The following is a 23,321-nucleotide window of genomic DNA, read 5'->3' as shown; positions in this document are numbered from 1 at the left end:
ACATTCGGCATCTGCATATCTCGTAGATTAAATGGTGTTAGGTAAACGGCGTCGTTGCCAAAGGAAGCGTTTATCCCGCTGCTCGTCTCCCCGTTATCAATGTTCAACCTATCACTGCCCCGGGCGCTATCATAAGACATCGAGAAATACCTGATTACTAGACATTATACGGACCGATGTGGTTGCTATGCCAACGGCTACACCTATCTGTACCATTCAGAACGGAAAAGAGAATCAAAAAAGGGAGGAAGGAAGGAAACGGCGGGGGAACTGTGCCCTAAAGGGTTGAACAAGTGAATACTTCAGAACGTATGTTTCTACAGATAAGTCGTACAAAGCGATACCTTTTGTAAAACCTCGATATTGCTACTTTCTCTTCGATAAAGTGTTTCCGTTGGAAAACTTTTTCGCAAATTGTGCCGCATACGATTGCCGATAGCGTAACTTGTTACGAGAAACTCTTTAAAGTTCAAACCCGCTCCAGTTTTTGAACTTGTTTTTATTCTCCCGTCACCAATCTCGGACTAATGACTCTATTTATAACCCGTTGGGGGAACCAACGATTCGTCTTTGGCAAGCTCGATTCGGTTAGAGAGTATCGAGACGCCATTCGTTTATTCCCTCACTTGATTGATAGGGAACAGTTGGAGCGCTCTGAGCAGCTGTCATTCTATTCCTCCTGCAGTCATCTTCGCGAATTTCTTCCAAATGATTTCGGTTTTACGTGAATTACACTGCCTCTGATATCGGAGATTTTTCGCTGTAAATCAACTCGACTAGAAGCCGAATTTTTCTTTTGTTGACGTCACATTATCACAATTCTCCCGAGACCTTAAAAAAGTATAAAAAAATAGGGGGAAACGGCCTCGTCTATAGACTAATAAGTGCCAATTTATATAGTAAAGACAAGGAAACTCATTAGCATAAAATCGATACGCGAATTCACAACTTAATCTGTTTTCTTCGGAAAATTAAAAGAAAATGTTTAAAGAACCGAATTCCAATAAACAAATTAAACTATTAATCATGTATAATTAAGCATAAAACGTCTTAATGTTTTAGCTGTAACGAATTTTGTCAGTCGCCAAGTGCTATCTACCATGGTCTAATTGCGCATTTTCGAGTATTTTTTTAAAAGGGAGAAACAAATAATAACGATAATTTTTATTATTAATCGCGATATTAATAATTTAAATGTATTTTTTCATTCGCAGGCAATAACTACCACCTTTAATTCTTTTCCATTACGTGCAATAAAAGAGGAAAAGAACATTGTATGTTCCAGCCAATTTGATAAAGAGTTCTTAATATATATCATAGAATAAGCATACAGTTGTGTTAGTTTCAAAGAGGGGTGTATTCTTTGACAGATAACTCTATGTTATTTTTAGTTACATATATGTCTGGGACTCGATCCAAGTTGTCTCTCTGTCACCACTCGCTGCATCTTTTTCTCTTTTTGATGCCGTTTAAGCGTTCTCTTTGATTCCTTTCCTCAAATCGGATGGCGGCTGAGAATACGAGTAATTATGGGGTTCCCTTAACGTCGTTCTGTTTCACTATCTTAAATAACAGGGATGTTTTTACCTTCTTTTTACCAGAAAACGAATGCTACACAATGGGTTTATGGTAGCTTGGCGTGCACTGACGTCATTAGACTATGTCACGGCATCGACTGAACGGCCCAATGCACCGTCGAGGGTAAATTATTTTTCTGTTCTTCTTGATGGTTCGGTCAGTTATTTGTTTCTCTATCTCCTCACTGCGCGGAGATCACTTTTCATAAACCTCGACCAACACATCCGGTTTCCATTGGAGGCCAAAAGGGGATAAGAAAAGAGAGAGAAAAAAAAGACTCCAATTCTTTTGTGAGGTTGTGTATTAGTGGATTGTGAACTAATGGCTTTATTGCGAGTCCCACCCACTAGTCAAGGGCAGCTTTGGTGCCCATCCCTGCGTCTTCCAGTGACTTACAGATATGTAAATAGTAGAAGCATGCACCTGGCTACACCGCACCCACGTCTAAGGAGATACGCCAAACATACCATCGGCAGGTTTATGTTGTCACCGTCGTTTTTATGCATGCCTAGCGCGTATTAAAAGGTACAGCCTCCGAGATTGTCACCTCAGTCGTTGACCCTTTCTAGGGATCGCTCACACCCCTTTTGTTCCAGAGTGCCGACCGTTCGCTTGGGGTTACGGAAGGTCGCTCGCTTCGTGTGTTTGTTGCTCATACTAACCCCAATCGGTTCGGTCGAGTTCAAAGAACTTTGCTTCCTCGCTGACCTTTGAACCTACGTCTAATTGTTAGGCCTCGTTTTGTCTCTTCCTTCATTCTCAGCGGGTTGATTTTCTAGGATGTGGAAAGGTTTCGTTTAAACTGGTCGTGTTTATCGAAAACTGGAATTATTTCGTTCTAGTTTTTCCTCAGTCGTTGATCAAATCGTAGAATCCAATACTAAAACTGGAATCGCAGCCATATATTTTAATATATAAAAAAAAATGTCTTTTCTGTTTATCATTCTTGGGATAGAGATATGCTAATATCCGCAGTTTCTCAAAAGGGGTGATTTGTTGTTGCATAAGCGGTTAAGATTAATTGATTCTTTATACTTGGCTAAAGTACAACCGCAAGAAATCAATTAATCACAATCGGTTTGTGCGGTGACATGCTGCTTTTCAGAACAACTATAAAGGCATATCCTGTCGTAGTTAAAAATCACTACTCTATTCAAAGCGGCTTGCTTATTATATTATTATTCGCCTGGTATCCATGAAAACTTAATAATTGTTTCGGGATCTTATCTAATTTATTAAAAACTCATAACAGTCTTTTATTAAGTTAAATCTTAAGTAAAGTTTACCTAAATACATATTGTTAATCTTGTTAAAATTAAAATATCTTTATAATATTCAGTGAATAATCGCGTTAATAAACACGCTTTTTAAAGTTTTAATTTTAGAATTAACAGGTATAAATTATGGTTTTAACTCTAATGCATGAGTTATGAAATAATAATGATACATTTATTAATCGATAACAGCTGTACTTTTCGAAATTAACCCTCTCTTTCTGTTGGAAATTTTCCTGTTTGTTTTTTTAAGTCTTTTTCTAAGTTGTGAATGTGCCATAATTTCCGACTGTAAGAGGCCAAATATCAGCCAAATAGTTTTTGATTCATGTCCCAATGGAACAGACACGAAGGAGATCGTGGTCGGATTTTACTTGAAAGATTACTTGTTTTGCATTTTTTTTAAAACAGATAAACCTCTAGCGATTTGTTAAAAAAATTAATTACGCATAACATAATTTTATTTATTAATCCCACTGCTCTTCTTTATTCATATTCAAATGCTGTCTTGTTGATGAATCGCACCTTATATAAACTCAAATTATAACAGTAATTTGTTAATTGAAATTGCGAAATATCGAATATAATAAAGCAGATTATTGTTCGCCATTTTTAGGGCAATAGACTCCGAGAGAGATTTTCGACATTAACAAATAGAGATGACTATATTTTTAGAATCCCCGACTGAAAATGGCGAAGATCGCTGCATTTATCCGTTGCCAATTAAAAATTGCTCGGTCAGTGTCGACTTTCGCAGAAACGATGGAACATTCTTCATTTCTGTTTCAAACGAATCACTTTCAACGCGAGAAAAGGAGTGTTTTTTAATAGTTTTATGGAGTTTTGCACTTTGCAACTTCCACTCTGCAACCAGTTCATATTCTGCGGTTCTGCAAAATTTATTTTATAATTTCGTTATCATTTCTCAATGAATTAAAAATTCTTCGTATGAATTGTAAAAAAGTCCCTACCTCACCGCGTGATAATGAATAAGTGGAGGTGATTCCCAGCAAAGCTAAATTCAACTCTTAACCATTACTTGACCTTTTCGCATTGCTGTAAATCTTCCTTTAACATTGATTGATATCCTTTTGCTTCACTTGTTAAAAAAAAGGAATTTTTCTAGATTTATCTATGTAAAGATTGCTAAATTATTAGACTCTGCTCTAATGCTCTTAGACTTTCGATCGAACAAAATCCTATTTTTATAAACTCGAGCATTTTAAGTATTCTAGCCGCTGATTGCAGCTTATTACAGATACCATTGAAGTTGTTTTAAAAGGTATATTTATCGAAAGAATTTCTAGCTTTTATAAATTTAATCCATTCATTGTTATAGGTGAAACGAAATCCGCAATTTTCTTTTGTCTTATCATTTTCGATCAGTTGACTCGAGCGATGACATTTCTGGAATTTGAAAGAAGGTAAAAAATACCGTGGAAAGGCATCTTCACGTGGCGATGACAAAAGAGAAAACTCGATTCGATTCCACTTGACAAATTCCCTCACCTTTAACCAACAAGTTTTTTGATGACAAAAACAGTAATTTCAGTCACTGATTGAAATAGGTGGGAACAACCGCCAACTGAACTCTGCCAAAAATGTCAAATCAAACAAGTATTCTTCTAGCGTCGATTTTCAGCAAAAGGAAAGAGCGACGGATTTTGGAAGCGGCCCAAGTCGTCTTTGTCATCAATCCCGAAATTGGCCAATCCGACAAAATAAAGAATCCCTTCGTCTTGCGGACTTTCTCTCGGATGGCCATTCATTCTCCATATATAAGCAGATGTGATAAATGGTATAATAACCGACCGCGGACGGGGCCCACTTATGGGATCCCGACCCACGAATACTTCCCAGATAAGCTTTGTTTTTTCCCCTTCTTCCAGAATTAAGATATTCACCAGGCGATAACCATTTAATGTGTGAGATCTCTATACGCCAACCAGGGATCCGATAGCCTAGGAGATACGAGTAATTGAGCTTAGAAATAGGTCAAACAACAGCTATTGTTGCCATTGCGAGATGGAAGAGTGACTATCATTACATTTGGCTAGTGATAGTGGCACTATAACCCACCCGCACCGTCTATTGAAATAGTCACGATTCTGGCCTCTCTACCTGATAGATATCGCATCTATTAGAATGCATGCATCGTACCTGTCGTAAAAAGGTGCGGTGCCATCCACACCCATACGCCACTTCGGTCGACGGGATGGTTTTTCGGTCGCAGCTGTGCGAGCAGCGACAGGTAATTAGATAGTCGTAGCTCACCTGCGTCGGGGGACGATGCCCAGAGTTGTTAATTTAATTTAGTTGAGTGTGCGGACGTTTTGTCGAGTTTCCCCGTTCTTCGGGCGCGAAAGGGTTAGCGGTTGATTTTTTTCTTTCATTGTTCGTCACCGCTTCCTATTTTTGGTGGGACGGGTGGGCTGGAGAAGGGGGCACCCTCGGATCATTTGTAACGCAATTAGAGCAAGAGGCGATATAAGATATATTTAGCGACATATGTTCCGAGTTTGGGGAAGACCGAAAACGAGATGGCGAAGCCATGCCAATGCATCCGCTGGCTTTTGGCCAATTGGCGTCCCCTCCTCCTACCTCCCCCTCTCGTCTGAAAGGAAACCGAGTGGTCCGTAGACGATGGCGCCCTCCCGGACTATGGATGCTCCGCACGCACGCACCAATCTTGACATTGCTTATCCACTCGGAACTTGTAGTGAGAGTCGTCCTTAAATAGTGACGCACGAGCCGTGCGTGACGCTTCACAATTAGACTTCGTACGACGCGCAGTCACGCCGGTATCGGACCGTTTTATGCATAGCGTCGAAGAGATCCCGTCACGGTCACTTTAAGCCGGGATAATCGGCCGGAATTTACGTCACTTCCGCCAACTGGCTTCTTTTAAGACGAACCGAAACAATGAGAAAGTTTCCGAACCGTGCCCAATGGGGCGATATCGACAACGCTAAAACCGATCGAAGATGTTCGTTAAATCGATTTTACATTTCTCTGTTTTTCCGAGTGTGTTTTTTGGCCAAACGCGCTCGGGATTAGCTGCCACCAGACCAGTTGTGTGCGCCACGTCAGAACCGATAGTTGATGACTTCCGGTGTGTGTGGGTCGAACATCCGGTTTGAGAAATGTCTCTGCGGCGGGAAATAAGTCGAGACGTTGTTTAGTAAGTCGATCTTAAGTTCTCGAGAATGTTTGGAAGGAACACTCTTCATCCGCCCAATGCCAGCGAGTCGTGTGCCGTGTGCATCTTTGTCTGGCTGTACTCTATACATTATCTCTTCAAACGCTCTCTATCTGTATATCATTTTGCCAGCTTTTCTAATTAATCTACACGGGAATGGCTGCAAGTTCTTATTTCAATTAGCGGGCGCGTCTCAATTTGTATTTTCTTTTTTCCTCGTCCGAACGAAAGTGAAGAAGCGGAGAATACGAAATATTCACACAAATTAATACAGAACTAAACAAATACATAAGCGGTACAGATAACCACTGGCAATCTGCCAAAAGGTAGAATGTACGTGTAGATCTGTAGATGCGATATTTTGAATATTTTAAAAATTATTATGTATATCTCGATAGTAGCGAGTCTTAGCCGTTGTTTAGTTGGACGGGGAATTCCGAAGCAAGTTCCAACAGGTGGTAGTGAAAGGTGATAATAAGCTATAAATATAAGACGTTTAGACTTAATAATAAAACAGTTTCGTAAGTCGAGCCTCGTTTATTACTCGAAATTTATTAAATTCGGAACGGAAACACTTGTTTGAAGCAATCGGAATCCCCGTTCTCAACGATAACGATCTAATTAAACTCTGTATCGACAGTTGGTCGCGAAGCAGCGGCGATAATTTATGTATCGGATTTAACTATAAGCGATTTTACGCGACGATAATTAGGTTTTTAAACGGATTAAACGCGTCGGCTCGTCTCCAAGCGGGAAAGAACTGGCGCGACGAATAATGGAGTTTAACCTATCCTTAGGTTAGCATTTTGGTTTAAATCCTTTTAACACCGTAGTCAACGCCTAATAGGTTGCGTTCCTGTCGTTCCGGTTAATGGTGAACGGCAATCATGCAAACTGCGATCTTGCGGAACGACTGCTCATCCGTTCGACACGCAAATAGCTACGGAGGGATGGTGTGGCTTTTTGCGATTCTTCATCTCGCTCTCTTTCTCTCTCTCTCTCTTTCTCTCGTCAATTGATTGCGGCAGACACGTGCGAACGTGCAGTTGCACACACGCGATTACACCGGGACCCGTTTTGGCTACGGGGTTGTTCTCCCCCGTTCGACCCCCGTCCATTCGTTCGCTCACTCGCTTGCGCTCTATATTAATTCGTTTTGGAATTCCTTTGCATAATTAATTTGTCCAGGTAAGTATGAAGGGTTCGGACGGACGCACACACGCCACGTTAGAGAGGGAGGAAAGCTACTCCCTCCTAACCGCTCGGCGGCAGAAAATTTTCTAATAATAGCGAAAAGAAAGTTTCTTTTCTTTGGTTTCCCGCAGCTTGTACATTATTCGCATTTGATTCGTTATTAAGAACGCATTCGCGAAAGGAAAGAGCAACGGGAGGAGGAGGGAAGGAGGGAGCGTGCATGTAATTGTCGGTGTCGAATGTGTGCAGCCTGGCGGAAGGTTCGGACTCGCGGCTGTCGAGTAGCCGATTCTTGATCAGTCGACGGGGCCGAGGACAAGCGCTGACAAGAAGGACGTAGGCCAAGTCATGTTTGCAGATCCAAACAAGCATGAAATTGAACGCTTGTAACCATGGCTGCTAACCGAGTCTGGTCGAGCCGATAAAAGCTGTAAATATTGGTGGGTAATGGCCAGCGGACCGTCGTGCCATTTTGAAATCACTGCGGAGAATAGCTGCATAAATATGAAGAATCCTTCGCTTTATTTTTTCCATCTCCTTGTCTTTCGACACATGACTCGTTTTTTCTTTCCGTTATCCCCTTCCAATTAAGGCCAATGTCCGATCAGATTATTTACGACCGAGTTAGGCGAATTTCCTAACATTTAGCTATTTTCCAGCTGAAAGAGTACGTGCTAAGCATCTCAACTGCGGATCCCCATCTCGTGCTCTTCTATGACACTGCCGTGCTTTACGACTCCTGGCAGACCGGGGAGTGGCGCGGGTTCAAAGGTCCGGCTTATCTCCGTGGATTTATACCCGCCGATCTGTCCGCTCGCCCAACGTCCTCCTATCTATCGATACTCCACCGTTTCATTAAGAGAATAAATCTTGCGCCCGTCGCATCACGTTTGCGCCACTCGTGCGCCCGGCTAAAAATCTTTCGCACCTGTCTGATAATTAAAGCGGTTTTGCGCCCCGTATCCCTGCTTTCATGATTTGTAGCGCGTGTCACGAGGTGCTAAATTCATCAAAGCCTTATCCTACCAGGGTGCGTATTATATGCGAGCAACAGGTTTTCCCGTACAAGAAGAAGGAAGGAAAAAAAAGCTCCCTCTCTTCTCTTTCTCGCCCCGCATTCAATTGTTGCCTGGACTTCTCCCTCAATCTGTCATAATGTCTGCTTTGCGGTGTTATTTTTCTACCCGACGAGGATTTAAGCTGTAGATAGGTCTTGGGTTTGGATGGTTTACCTTAAACGTTTTCCGTACGTGCTTGCGGCTGACTTGAGTTAGACGAGTGGCCACTGGTCAGGAATTCCTTGGCGTTTTGATATCTGGCCGACCGACACCACTTTAGACGGGAATTGAAGTGGAAAGAAACATTAGAGAAAGTGGAAGCGACGTCAACGAAATGAACGGAACAAAATACAGTTTAATTGATAAGGTTCGTGATTTGTTGAAAGTACTGACGTGCTGCTACTATCCACTGTTATATCGTGCTTCAACTAACTTCACTTTCGTATATATAGGCTATAGGCTATGTTATATACCCTATATATACTTTAGTAAATTATTTAATTACAGATTTTATTTTCACGATTGACGTGAATTACTTTTATTCCATTTTATATAAACAATTTATTTATTTATTAAAAATAATTATGTTTAAATAGAAAAATAATTTTGTATAAGTTCTGTTGTGTATGTTTGTCTGTACGTAAACTTATAAATTGTGTGAAAATTACAATTACAAATAAATCGTATGGTTTTGAAAGAATATATGCTATATATATACCATTATCTCGTTGGGAATCCTGTAAAATATATTTATTTAAAGGGCTTACTACGTATCTGTACGTATTAAATAGTCAATTTTAAACTCATATTTTATTTTAATCACGTATTATTAATTTTTATAAAAGGAAAACTGTTGTCGTTTCTGCCGCTTTATATAAATTGAAAAATCGAAAAAAATTATAATAATCGATTCGGATCAAAATCAATTTAATAAAAATATTTATCACGTCGTCACTTTTTTGTAAATAGAAAACATTTTGTTTGTCAATTTCGATTTTGTGTCTTATATTTTATCACGTTCTTGTCAAATTTTTGTAAACAAAATAATTTAATTGTCAATTTCAATATATATTTTTACAGTTTTTAGTAAATTCCCGAGAATAATTGTTCGGTTCTCAACGAATGGCTTACGGACAAAATATACTTTATTGAGTTAATCGTAGGTAAATTTTTTCTCTCTTTAATACAAAAATTTAATTATTAATAATATGTAAAGGGTGTTTTATAATAAAAATAAATAAATAAATAAATAAGCAGATATTTTTCCCATAATTTCAAATTATGGAAATAATAAAAAAGAAAACGTATCTAATAAGTTAACGATATTTATTTTTAATCGAATACGTTCATTTTTATTTAATTCTATAAGGTCTACATTGTTCAATTCTAAGAATGCCCATTCATAAAAATTTCCTGTAAGGAAATTGGGTTTTGTAACCTCTTTTCGTCCCCCATCAAAGACGATGAGGTTTTCATTCGTTTAAGTGACTTACTTATTAAAAATTAAAATTATTATGACTTCAATATTGAGAAACGATTAATAGAATGTAAAACACAAAATTAAACAATTAACTGTCAAAACTAAATTGCTAGTAGGAAGAAGAAAAAAGGAAGAGAGATAGAGAGGGGGAAAAATAGATTAACCTGTCAATTTTGAATCGGAAAGAATAAATTAAAATAAAAATAGGTTGTGGCGATTTCGATTTTAGGATATCGTGACATCAAGTTAATTGGATGAGTAAAAGGTTAAGCGTTAAGCAATCAACTCTGATTGGCTTTTACCATTTAAATTTTCAATGATCGACTAAAATAGTTCGAAGTCGATCGATACGCGGATATGATCAATTCTTACCGAGTTTTAATCGCTGGCGTACGATTTGATTGCTGGTAAGTTACTCTTTGCATCGTCGCCAGTTGAAGCAAACTGCTACAATGCTCTACGTGTAATTAGGATAATCAAATATTGCTTACAGGTAAAAAGAACCCTTTTTGAAATTACTAAGGTGACTAATTTACTAATAATTATCAAGTAACCGTATGATGAATTACACACTTTATCAAGAAATAGTAACAATAGATAGACGGTAATATATTTTTACTGTAAAAACATATTGCGTAATGTATTCTGCAAACTGTTTGTCTCTTTAAAATTTACAATATCATAACAGGAATTGATTATTATGATTTTTTTTTTCTTTTGGGTTTAGAAAGATCTGAAACACGTAGCGCTTGTAAATATTGTATAATTTTGGTTGGTTGTGTGTGTGTATATAATTTAAACTAAACGTTTTAGTTCGGTAACGGTTGAATCGGTATAAATTTTTATGGTTGTATTTTATATTTTTAACTCAGATGTAGTTTATTGTATTTGATATGTAATTTTTCGAATTTGTTCTTTGTTGTATTTTTTCTTTTATTTATTTACAAATTTTATCTTTCTCCTGTTTCGAAGTGATAATGCAAATTATAATGTTACTATCGCTGTTATATTTCTTACAGTTTTCGAGCGAAACTGCATATTTTTATACGCTGCAAAATAGTTTTATTTTTATGAATAGGATAAAAGAAAATAATATGAAAGCATTTAGCGAAATTTTGTTTACTTATTTTTAGATAAAAGGTAAATTTCCTTTCGAAGTTTTTGCTCTTAGCTTCGAATGAAAATTTGAATAATTAAAGAAGATTTATTTTGTTTAAGACGCGATAAAATTGCATCGAACGAAATTCGTTATAATTGAATTTGCTATAAGAATATAAAATTTTTATTTTCCTCTCGAAATTTTGTAGTGGAGAGCCAACGGGGACTTTAGGATGATCTTTCATCTTGCATTTGAGTTATGAATAACCAACAGTGTAAGGGGTTAGAAGGGCGAGAACCTCTAAGTTAAATATTATCGAGATACCTTTCCTCCCACGAGGCCCATTGCAATTCTGTTTGTACAACTCGAACAAAGAAAACCATCGAATAGAATCGACTGGATACTAGAAAACTGTTGTTATGACATCCCAATTAGTAGATTTATCGATTTATTCGAGACGAAATTCTTTCTTCTTTCTCTGCAATTATCTGATGTTTAATTCGAAATTTTAAAGCGTTGGGTAGACTTGGTCGATAATCGTGATAACTTAGTTTTAAAAGATACAAATTTTCATAGGTCTACATGGAATTTTCTATGATATTTATTTTCGAATTAAAGATTACGTGAAGAAAGTTCAAACGATTTTTGCTTAGCAGAAATCTTCTGAAGCGTTTGCCTTTCTCTCCATGTTAAAAAGTTAAGCAATTGAAGATTGCGAGTAATTTATTAACATAAAATGCAGCTAAATTCTTTTCAAAACGTAATCACGCGGATTTAATTTTATTCTCATTGTGGATATTGGTATAGAGCGCAATTGTTTGTAATAGCCCATGAAAGTTCATAAAGCAGACATTGAAAATGACTCGGGGAAGATTTTTCTTTAAATTTTTTATAAAAAGAACGTTGCGAGGATCGTTAAAATCTCTATCGAACTGCGTCTGTTCGTATCAGTATCAATAAAAGACCCCAGTGTTCTATTAATAGTATTAGAATGATTGTATATTTACGAACGTGACTTTCAATCTTAATGTATCGCTGGTAAAAATTTTAAAATCTCTTTGAGTTTCTTTCCTTCTAAACATATCCTATAATGTTCTTACTTGTTTCGTTAGTTGCGGGATTATAAATTATTCGTAAAACACCATCATCCTATCAGAACTTGCAACGTCCGACAAATCATTACCAGGTCTCGGGTAGACGAAGGAAAAATACCAACAGTTAAGAGATAGCTGGCGTAAGAGATGGCACAGAACCACGTTCGCTCCTCTCGTCGTTCTGGGTGGGTCTGATCATTACTCGCTCCACCTGACTTCCCCATACACGGCTCATTACATCGAGGTCTAGCCGCACTACCAAGCTTGGCAATATCCCAAACCCATGTGTTTTGTCAGTAATTGGGCAGAGTCTTCTGCGATTAGCTATAACTAACTCCCGGAATCACGTGAACGGCGACGTCATACAGTTCGGGAAAAAGAGAAAAGAAAGAACGAATCAGTGGTATAAAAATAACTTGGCACAGTATTTCGGGGTTACGTCTATCCCTTACCGAACGAGTAATTAGTGGAGGACTAAAGAATTGTGCTGATCCGTCGAACTGTTTTTGGTTCACAGGAATCGTTTACTAAGGACGCCATCCATCATTCTATTGACAGTAGAGATAAAATAATTTTTAAATGACGTCGACATTAACTATCCGCGTATATATTTATACGTACCATTTCTTTCCAATATCGTGATGGTAGAGACGAGTCAACCTATTCATAAAGTTTCATTTAAAAAAGGCGTGATGCGGAGTCTATTGTGAGTACTATACTAACCGTCGCTCTTCGCTGCAAATCCGCAAATAATACCTTACCGACATAAAACGGAAAAGTCGACAACAAACACTGTGATTGTTTGTGAGCGGCAAGGTTTTGAACCCTACAATTGTCTACGTAGTTTAGCCGTCAACACTCTAGCCGAGCACGTGTCATGCAAACGGAAATACTTAACGTTGTTAGGTGATGCTGTGGTAGATGTATAATTTTGTCTTCGTTTTAATCCGTGCCGTGGCGCAGCTGGTCGTTCACATTTTGTCGACCGCAACTCCCATTCGCCCCTTAAATTCCCTAGACCGAGATATATCTACCGCTCTAAGGTCAAGTGCTGTGATAAAGGTTCATAACCTCTTACTCCACAACTATTTTACAGGTCTGTATTAATTGGGAAAATTATAATTATTAACGTGCCTTTAATTTATACGAATGCGCGTTCTTTGAATCGATAGAAAGCGGTTTATACATTTAATAATTAATCCTATCAACCGCGTAAATATCATCTGGTGTAGAAAACGCTTTTGTGACGAATCCTATTTTAAATCCGACTAGTTGTTTCCGAGATCGAAACAACTAGTTCAGATTAAACTAGTTCTTCCCACTTCATATCTCAGTCCCTGTATAAACAAATATCAATATTAAATTAAAAATTGTCCTTAATCTTGTTTACAATAAATAAAATTATTGAATATCCTTTTTATATTTACATTTTAAGGAATTAGGAAGGCGAGTTTAATTTTTTAAAGATACTTTTATTAGTCTTATTATCTAAATCTCATGCGGCTAATCCCTCATTAACCTGAACTGGTTGCCCTTACGATATAAAATCAAAAACGACACAACTAGTTCAGATTAAACTGGGACTTGCCACTTTAAATATAAACATATGGAAGTGGAAAATATAAATAATGAACGTGCATGACTTTTTAAATGAGTTGTTACGAGTTAAAAGTATTTCTTTTTTTAATATGTTTTGTTCGTAAGCGATGATGCTCTAGTTTGGCTGACGATCTCGCTCTGTTTCTCTTTTCTCTTTTGCATCCAATCCAGACTTATTTTGGTGCTTGAGGTAAAAAAGAAAATTTTGTGAAATGTCTTAGATTAAAGATCCGTGTCAGATATAATTGCGGTGCAAAAATTTAAGAAAAACTCGAAACTAAATTTATCATAGTAATTGTGTTCTGCATTGTTTATAAAAGAAGAATTATAATTCAGATAAGATCAAATACTCAGACTTCACGTTTTATAAAACTCATTTGTGGATAATCTCTATGACTTTTAAATAGGAGAAAGCTATGACGTGCATACAATTAGAAAAATATATCTGTGAAAACATCATTAGTTTCCCCCTCTCCAGAAAATCCTTACCATTTGCATTTGTGACTCGATTTTTTAATTCTTTACTGAGTTAAGTAATAATATATATTTTGTTCACGTTTATAGCTTTTCGAGTTTTATTTTCTTCACATTCCGTGGTTTTTCACTTCGTTCTGACATTGTATTTTTCTGTAAATTAAAAAATATCACAACAGCGGTATAAAAGTTTTTACTGGCTTGCTGATACGTAAAATTAAAATTTTATGTCTAAAGTCAATGGAATTTTTTTGATAACGATATTATGTGTATATATGTAATATCTTCGTTAAAAGATCAGAAAATATTCATATTGATAAACGTAAAAATAATTTAATATGTAAATACAAAGTAGACGTTCAGTATACATCTTAAATATTACATTGTAACTTTAAATGAACTTAAATGTAGCATAGGGGCCTACATACCACTCATAGAAAGCATATTTGACACAAGCCAGTTATTCATTCCAATGTTGTGTAATCAACACAAAAATACAAAATAAAATAGAATACAATGTTTATTTTGTAATTTTGTGTCGAATAGCTCTATTTATGTGTTAAAAACACATAAACAGACACTTAAACACCCACAATACGAATAGAATATAAACACGGTAGAAGGTGAAAAAACATAGAAACATAAAATCAAATACAACACACATTATATAATATAGTAAACAACTCCTGTTTAAAACACATGAACGAACACGGAAATACATAAAGACTTAAATACAAATAACGCAATTCTGTTTTACGTTTATATAACACTATCGAGAAAAACTAGTTGTAATCAACGGACCTACATTAAGAAAATAATCGAGATGACACAACAAATGGCAATCAGTTAATTAAATGCAGCGCATGTGTAAACGCTTAAAGTATTTCTATTGCATTATCTTGCAATTTTATAGAATAGAAACGTTCTGAACGGCTGTTACGCGAACAGAAGTGTAACGTCGAACCCACGAATCGAAGAGAATCACTTCAAATTTTAATGGAATTTGATACCTTTATGGTGAATATATATTATAAATCGCGACTTTTGTAAACCTCGGAAATAGAGAATGAAGACAGTACGATAGTTACAAAATATCTTGGACCTTTACTCTCGACATTATTGAGGTTAAGTTACATTCGTCTTACGATACATAATTGCTTCATTATAGCATAGGTAACATTTTAATATATTAGTTTAACACCGAATCAAGTAGACCATATAAAATAATTAATATACAGTTAAAGGATAAAATGAGTATTATACTTGGCATAAAATAATTGAAATGAAATTTTATTAATTATTAGTAACGGTGCCAATCAGTTCGTTGTTATTACTATCGTTAAGAGGAAATTCGCATTAAATTTCGAGTTTATAAATAAAAATTTGATAATAACAAACGTATGTAATCAAAAATTTATGTTTGGAGTTGCATTAAAAAGTATCTTGGTTTTATATTTTTTATTTATTTTATTTTTGTTTTTAATTAAAATTTTTACAAAATCTCGATTGCATGTAAACATTGTAAATTTACTATATGTGCTTTTATATTTTTTCGAATTATTGAATTATGTTTCGGTTGTTTGAGAACATAAAGGACAAGATGTGCTTGGGTTAAATTGAAAGATAAGTTTCTAATAAAGAATAGTTTTGTCGAACGATAAGTAGTACGATCTCTGTATTTTTATTTCAAATAAAATTCCATACACTCTTATTTCCAATTATATAAGAGAATTGTGCCTGAATATGATTTAATTAATTATATGCCAATTTTCAATTGATTGAGTGAGAGTTCTGCAGTAATTTAAGAACTCGGAGAAATAGTCAAGAAAGATTTTTTTTTTATGGAATTACCATTATATAAAATTGTATTGGTTTATACATTTTAAATTAACTATTTTATTCAATATACCGCATTCTCCTGAGTTAGATTAAAGAAAAATCTTTCACCTGAAAAATGTTTTTATGCAGCTCGAATAAGAGAAAAAAGATAATTTCACTCTTACATCACGTGATACCGAAATTCTGTCGTAAAATTTAATTTTTTTTTTTAATAATTTACATTATTTTTTAAACATTTCATATTATTTCAATTCCCGTGAGGAACAACTTTTTAGTAGTTGAAGATAGTCGAAAAAAATAACTTCTACTTATCTGTTAAACTCATCACCACGCGTATAATTCACGAAGAAAAAATGAAATATTTTCGATTTAATTAGCTATATTTAATTTTTTTTTGTGAATATTTTTTGCCGATTTCGGTTAGAATATCTAGGTTAAATTAAAGAAAGGACTATCTTCAAACAGAAGGGAGTCAACTTTGTAAGAATGAAAAAACAAAAAGTAGAAGAGGAGGAGCTCAAGATAGAAAACTGCTGGGGAAATTTACTAATGACAGTAAATAGTTTCAGAAATGTAATCTCCAATTTTAACTTTTGGGTGCAATCAATGAGATAATCTGAATATGTCAAAAATAGAATATAACTCTCCATATGTTTTTGCTACTGATGGTATATACATAAAATTTTACATCTCTGGGTAGAGATAAAAGAAATTTCTTTAATTTTAACTATTAACAAAAACAATCGGGACTCCAAGCAATGCTACATAAATATAATAATCGGCAACGTTTTATTTCCGCTCACGAAACAAACGTATTAAAGATCATTAAATAAATCGAATATAATTTGGAAAAATTACGATCGATTTTTTACTCCTCGTGGAGTGGTTTCCAGATATTTTAAAGCAGTAAATACAGTATCTACAGTTAGGCCTATATGTTAAATGGGAAAGAGAATCATTTCTGACTTGAATGTTTCATTGGGTTGGCTGCCAACTCCTAATCGGTTCCGAAATAGCATATATTGTAGGCAAGCCTCTATAAATATGTTTTTGTTTGCTGGGAAAAGAAATCCCGTTACATATCTCCGAAGTTAGTTCGCCTCGGGATTGTTCTAAACTTGCCAAATTGGCTTGGGATAATTAACGTGTTGGAGGGGCTTCGTGGAGAAATTTTTTAAACAAATAATCGTCTTTATGTGTTTATTATTAGTGTAGAAGCATCGATATATCCGCAGCTCGACTAATTTTTCACACCCGCTCGTTTGGTTTCTTAGAACCTGCGTGTTTATTTACTTTTTGTAGAAGAATTGACAAACTGTACCCGGTGGACCGTTTCTGCAACTAAACTTTACAGAGACTTTCTTTAAAGGCCTCGCGATCACTTTGTTACTTTTCTTTATTATTATTTTTTTCTTTGGTGAAGTTTTTCGACGTTCGGAGAGCCGGTTTTTATCCGGTAATCGTATACTTTATGTGCATAAGTGCGATTAGCTATCGCTTGATAACGTTAGATAAGATTAAAAGAAAAACTTATTTGGTCGCTTCTTTTTGCGTATTTTTCTGCTTTTTTGATTCGATGAATGGACGATCGGGATAAAGAAAAGAGAGAAGAGTCGAGAGAGACTTAATGACCGGATTGGATTGCTCCCGAAGAAGGGCAGCATTCACGGCTACAGACAAGTCGAAAACATACATTGTTCATGTGTTTTGGCCATCCTCCAGGTTGGTGTCGGAAAGTCACATGACTAGCGTGACGTCAGCCGAGCCGAGACAGTTACGTTCCCGCGGAGACCGTAGACAGCAGACGTATTTACGGACGGTGGATTGGCGGTGCGAGAGAAACGCGCTTACTCTCCTTACCACCTGTTCCACAGAATACGGGAGTGAGCACGTGACCGGCAAGTAGAGCAGCGGTACGCTGGCACTGGCTGCCAGTTGGCAGTGGGTCGTCCAACCATGCTGTGCTGTACGGACGGTCAGGTAAGTGTCTTTAGTTCGCTCGTCCCTTCGGTTCAATTGAATGCTCCGAGTGAGAGATCAACGGAGAGGAACAAAAGGCCAGGAAATTAAAGTAATCAATGAGGGACGCCAACTTTTCCAAATCTCTTGGAGTGGGACGATAGCCGGATTTTATGTCGCGATCGTGATCTATAAGCATCTCTCCGGTGCCTTCCCACTCGTTCCTTCGTGCTTGTTGAATGCTCTGTGGTGAACACTTTTCCAGCGTCACGCATCTACTCACACGTGAAGCGTGACCTTGTCGTCCAGCTACACGTGATCACGCTCGACTGACTAACGCACCAATTGATTACCTACACTGATCGAACTGTGAGTATTATATTTTTTTATCCGGCGATTTCCTGCCGTCCATTACTTTCTAATCCGATATTCCCCCAAATCTGTTATCGTCAGACATTCGCCAGTAGAGGAAATGGTCCATACACCCAAAAAGTGTCCTGTTACCATTCCGACTTTAATGACGATATCGAGGGGACAAAATGCTATATACGCCAGGCCTGGCATTTCCTGCGACGGGGTCCTCTCTCCCTATATATATATTTTTTTCTTCTTTTTCGTCTTCCTCCCACCCAAAGGCCGGTCGTTCGCTGATAAGTCGACTTTGTTTCGCTCGGCGCGGTACGAGCCATCTGGTCAGGAACCTTTTTTCTTCACCGACGCCAGTTTTCTACCCTTAATGGCAACTTCGCTCCCTCTTCACAATCGACGCACCGATCACATTTCTTCCGACTACGGTCCAGGAATAGTAGGCGGATAAGGGATAGGAATCGTTTAGGGTTAATGCGGCGAAGAGGGCGGCACGCCACAAAGGGCTCCTCTGTAGCCTTCACTGTCCGTCTGCCAACGCAATTAGGTCGAACCCAACATCTGCCCGATGAGTTTTTTTCACTTCTTTTTCATCGACACGTTAGCGCTACGTTAAGAAATACCTAATAGTTGATAGACACTTTTTCTAATAAACATCTCCGAGCCGACAAAGCTATCTGCTGATTCCGAGAATCCAATTTAGCCTAATCAGTTTAATAGACATTCTATACACAAAATGTTTTTATTGCCCTTTACAGATAAAAATTGCGGGTATTTAAATGAAATATATTTATTGTCTTTCTTCAATAAACAGAATTTTCTTGCACAAGAATATTTTTATTCTTACTCTTAACGCGGGTCAAAATTAAAAAATGTAATATCTGCAAGTATCGTTACTGCGTTTCAATTGTAACTGGTCCGAAGATCTAGAAAAGTAGAAAAGTTTTTTATTTCTATTTTCTTAAGGAAAAAACATTTCGGTTAGCGAATCTCATCAAGAGATCAATCAGAATTCTATATAAATACATTTTATAGAAGGATACGTTTTTATTTTGTAGCAAACCGGAAAGAAGAAGGAAGAAAAAAAATGGAGGTTCGGTCGTAATCGCAAATTGTTGGTTGGGAAACGATATCGCAACTCGAAAATGCTTGATTGTGTGCTGATAAAAATGGCGCCGGAAACAATGTGACAAGAGAGGGAATCATTTTTTTTCCGTAGCGAGATTCACTCGGATGTACGGCATTATAGGCTTAGATTGAAACGACTGTCAAATCTAGCATTTTTTTATTTTGATTGCAGGCATCGATCTCCGAACGATATTTTTATTCGAACAAAATGTTAACATTTAAACTTAATATTGCCGAATACATTAACGTATTTACATGAGTTACTATCGCATTCCGGTAATTGACAGTTGGCGGTTTATGGATATTTGTCACTATGCAGATTTAATTCCGATCTATTAATCGCGTAACATCATCTAGGAAAAACTTAGGCTACACGTAAGTATCGGTAATCAGATTTTAAAAAGTGCTACGGGTCTTCTCTTAAAATATCCTTCGAGGAATAGATTTAATGAATTGATATTTCAAAAAATTTCAAAGATCCGATCACGTTCTAGCTGCATGTGTTTATAAATTTATTAAAATTCCACTTCACGGTCTACTGGCTTCAGAATTTAGTTTTCCTTATATAAAATATTGACGTTTGAAAACTAATATAACAAAATTTTAATTATCTTATTATAGATTTATATAATTAAAATTGCCATGTAGACGTATCGAACAATAGAAATTGCAAAATCTAAATTTCCTTTTACCCTGGAGATTTCCAAATTTTTAATATATGGACTTAAAGATTTATAGCGAAAATCCTAAAATATTCTTAACGGATGTGGAGATTTTTATGCCGCTTGTCGGCTTTAGATTTTGTGCTATTCGAAAGGTATTTAACATATTTGCCGTCTGTAATGAAGCGAGATCGCAATTCCATTCAGATTCGTGACACGATCTAAAAAATAACATTGTAAAACAGTGTCTGCCACTGGATTTGCAAACACCGAAGAATCTTTTTCTGGATAAAAACATTGGCTGAGATAACGCATTCTCTCATTGAGAAGCAGTTATAGTTGCATGCTAAGGATGCTTGAGGAACACAATGCTTTCTATGAATACAGGATTTATCTGTCTTTTTATTTTTGCTGATTGAAGCCTCATAATTGTTTTCGGATCCATAGTTTGTTAATGAGACGTTTTAATGGTATATAAAAGGTACCAAGCGGTGGTTTATTAGTTAAGATGTTATAATAGGATGATTGGAATTCTTCTCTTTTGGATAGCTACACTGTAGTTTTGATTATCTTTTGGATTTCATTCCAACTGCGCCATTTTATGATTGGTGGAATGCGAGAAATGACTGTAGAAAAAAAGGCTTTGGACTTGTTTCTTGACGTCAGATGGCTGCAAACAGAATTTGATGTTAGATGATGGGCGAGATAATCGAGGGGAAAAAAGAGGAAATGATGAAATTTGGCTTACATAATGCGAGTTTATTGAGATTAATGATATCGATAATAGATTTACATTAACTAGTATTAATTACCTCATCTTTTTGCCAAGAAAAATGTCGCCGCCTTAGCTATAATTATCTCTTATCCGGTTTCGTTATCTGACAAATTTAGTAGTCCGTTCAAGTACTGTTTGTCCATTAACACCTATGTTTCGACGTGCATCTTATCGGAAATTCTCCTTTTTCTACTTTCAGCTCTTAGGCCTAATTCCATTCTTCAGCCCGCATGTCAATGTTGACCTTTCTCCGAATCCCATTTGTGTGCCAAGATGAGTTGAACGTCCTAGTCAACTTTTTTTTCATGCAATCAAGTGACATATCTGTAGAAAGTCAAGCCATGAGGCCGGATATTATCCTTGTTGTTCATGCACTCCTTTAACAGTTCACGTTCTTTAGCACGCAGATATGGACGTTAATAGAGGTGCCGTGGTGTGGTGGACCTCCACCCTCGCACGTTCTCATCTGGGGAGTGGTACCTGAGGGCGGGGGGTGGTGCGATGGGCACCGTCGTTATCTGCTAGCCACAGGGATAACGTGACTGGCTGGTCATCGTCCATCATACTCTGTACTTTACCTGTAGGTCGGTGCACACCTCTTCTTTCTGTAAGTTCTTTGTTGCTTAACTTATTGTATGTTCTTTCTTCTCTCGATTTCTCTTAAAGCTTTGTTTGAAAACTCTGTCTGACCTTAACTGCTATCTAGTATTATCTCAATTTCTAGTAATATTTGCTTGATGTTTTTGTTACAGTCCCTCAGATGTTAGATACCCGAGTTTGATTTTAATGTCTTTTAAATGCTTCGTTACGAGATAGAATTGTTTATATTCATATCAAACCTTTACGAAATTTGACACTAATGATCACATACAAAGTCGAGTGTACTATATTTTCCATTTTAGTATTTCACTCTTTTATCAGACCTAGGCTAAATAATTAGCAGTGTAAGCAATTTAAACCATTTTGCAATAGATGATTTTAAACAATCAGATATGCATCACCCTGCTCCGATAATGTCTGGCTTTATACAGCTAAGTACTGCAGTTAATTAGCGGAAAACAGGCATTTTGTTACCAAGAAAAATGCTGTTTTGTCTGATATTTATTCATTTTACTTATAGAAACCTTTACTGTAAGAGACAAAGAAGCGCATTAAGTTCGGAAGCGGTCGTCTCGTAAAGGAATCGAGTAAATGATTATAATGTAAGAATTGAGATCAGTAGAGTAATATATAACAAATCTTGTTTCTTCTACCAGTTGTTAAGTTTTAACTTTTGATTTCGCTTCTTCACTCTATAATCAGAGCCTGTCTCTACGCCCGTTAAGTCTTAGCCTTGATTACAGCGTATAAATCGACATTCCATTTACGAATCTCCGGCATCAACGTTTCCCACCTCTGATGAACAATTGTTGGACTCCTTGCCATTTATCACACTGATCATCAGCTATGATGTTACGTCTCAAGCAGAAACTGTCTAACCGGTGGTAATTAATAGACTGTGGATCGTATAACTTCACTTAGTTAACCGGACAGAATATTGACGCAAAGTTGTTTTCTCATTTAATTAATTAAAAGAAGGCACTTTTTCTAACTCTCTACAAGCAACAGAATGCGCCAAACCGGACTCGGATGTCGACCATTTCCGTGTAACATTCGTGACGAATCTTATCGCGTGATATAAATATAAGTATATTGGTTAATCCTAGGGTTTTCATCCCCTATTTAACATCGTGACGTGTCCCACTATAACTATTGACGGTCGTAATAAAACAGCAGATTTTACTATCCATCTGTCTGTGTCGCCCAGTAGCGTAACTGATCATTTGATTACACGTAACAGGTCATGTGTGAAGCTGATCTGATTGTTACAATCTTGTAATAACATAACGATGAACACTGGTTATGCAATCAAGACTATAGTAAGTCATAACACGGCCAGCTATGAGATCCGAAACAGTTGATGGTAACTATTTCTATCTTATGTGGTCGATTCTCTCGCGTGAATGCGTAACATGCGTTTTGCGGATTTAGAAGTAATTTAACTGATAAAAAATATTATACGCTTTTTATGGATTTTATCTTTATTTTAAAAATAAAAAATAAACGGTAGAGTCGTTTCAACCATTAAAATCTAAACTCTAAATAATAAATAGGAAAACGCAATTTGGGAGTATTTATAAGTTTTTCCACCCCTCGTTTCTTTATAAATTATGAATCAAATAGAATAATATGAATAGTTACGTGTCTTAAGGGTTTGACTAATGAATAATAATGCCAATCAACAAGTATGCATGGAATAGCTTGCAAAGTATGTTTTTAAACAAACAGACTCGAGTTTATCTCCCGCTATTTTTTTAGACCGTCAACAAGTACATACTTAGAATAATTATTGAATTGCACCTACGTGTGTAAGGATATAATTTGTTATTTATACAGAGACAGACCTTCGGTACTAGTCTCCAGCTATTTACAAAAGATAGACCTACAAGAACAAAAATGAGTTAAGAAAAATGAATTTCATCTTGCAAAAAGGGAGAAACAAA

At 36.5% G+C, this 23,321-nt stretch overlaps 1 protein-coding gene across 13 annotated transcripts in view; it reads left to right on the top strand.

Annotated features, from left to right (window-relative positions):
* The window catches only part of LOC136985016 (homeobox protein cut-like 1), a 223,805-nt gene that overhangs the window by 65,281 nt on the left and 135,203 nt on the right, over nt 1-23,321 (top strand). Inside the window, exon 1 of one of the 13 annotated variants that reach the window (XM_067282186.1) lies at nt 12,761-13,072. The exons of 10 other annotated variants lie outside the window; for them this stretch is intronic. In XM_067282186.1, coding sequence (XP_067138287.1) covers nt 12,898-13,072 — 175 coding nt within the window. In that variant the 5' untranslated portion in view covers nt 12,761-12,897. Of the gene's footprint in view, nt 1-12,760; nt 13,073-17,359; nt 17,869-17,897; nt 18,217-23,321 lie in introns of those variants that run through there. 2 more of the 13 variants (XM_067282187.1, XM_067282192.1) reach the window with 2 other exon arrangements.

Source organism: Centruroides vittatus, unplaced genomic scaffold (assembly GCF_030686945.1).
Source record: "Centruroides vittatus isolate TY-2023 unplaced genomic scaffold, ASM3068694v2 contig_943, whole genome shotgun sequence".
Taxonomy (NCBI): Eukaryota; Metazoa; Arthropoda; class Arachnida; order Scorpiones; family Buthidae; genus Centruroides; species Centruroides vittatus.
The sequence above is the reverse complement of the archived record's forward strand: the minus strand, read 5'-3'. Positions and strand labels throughout refer to the sequence as shown.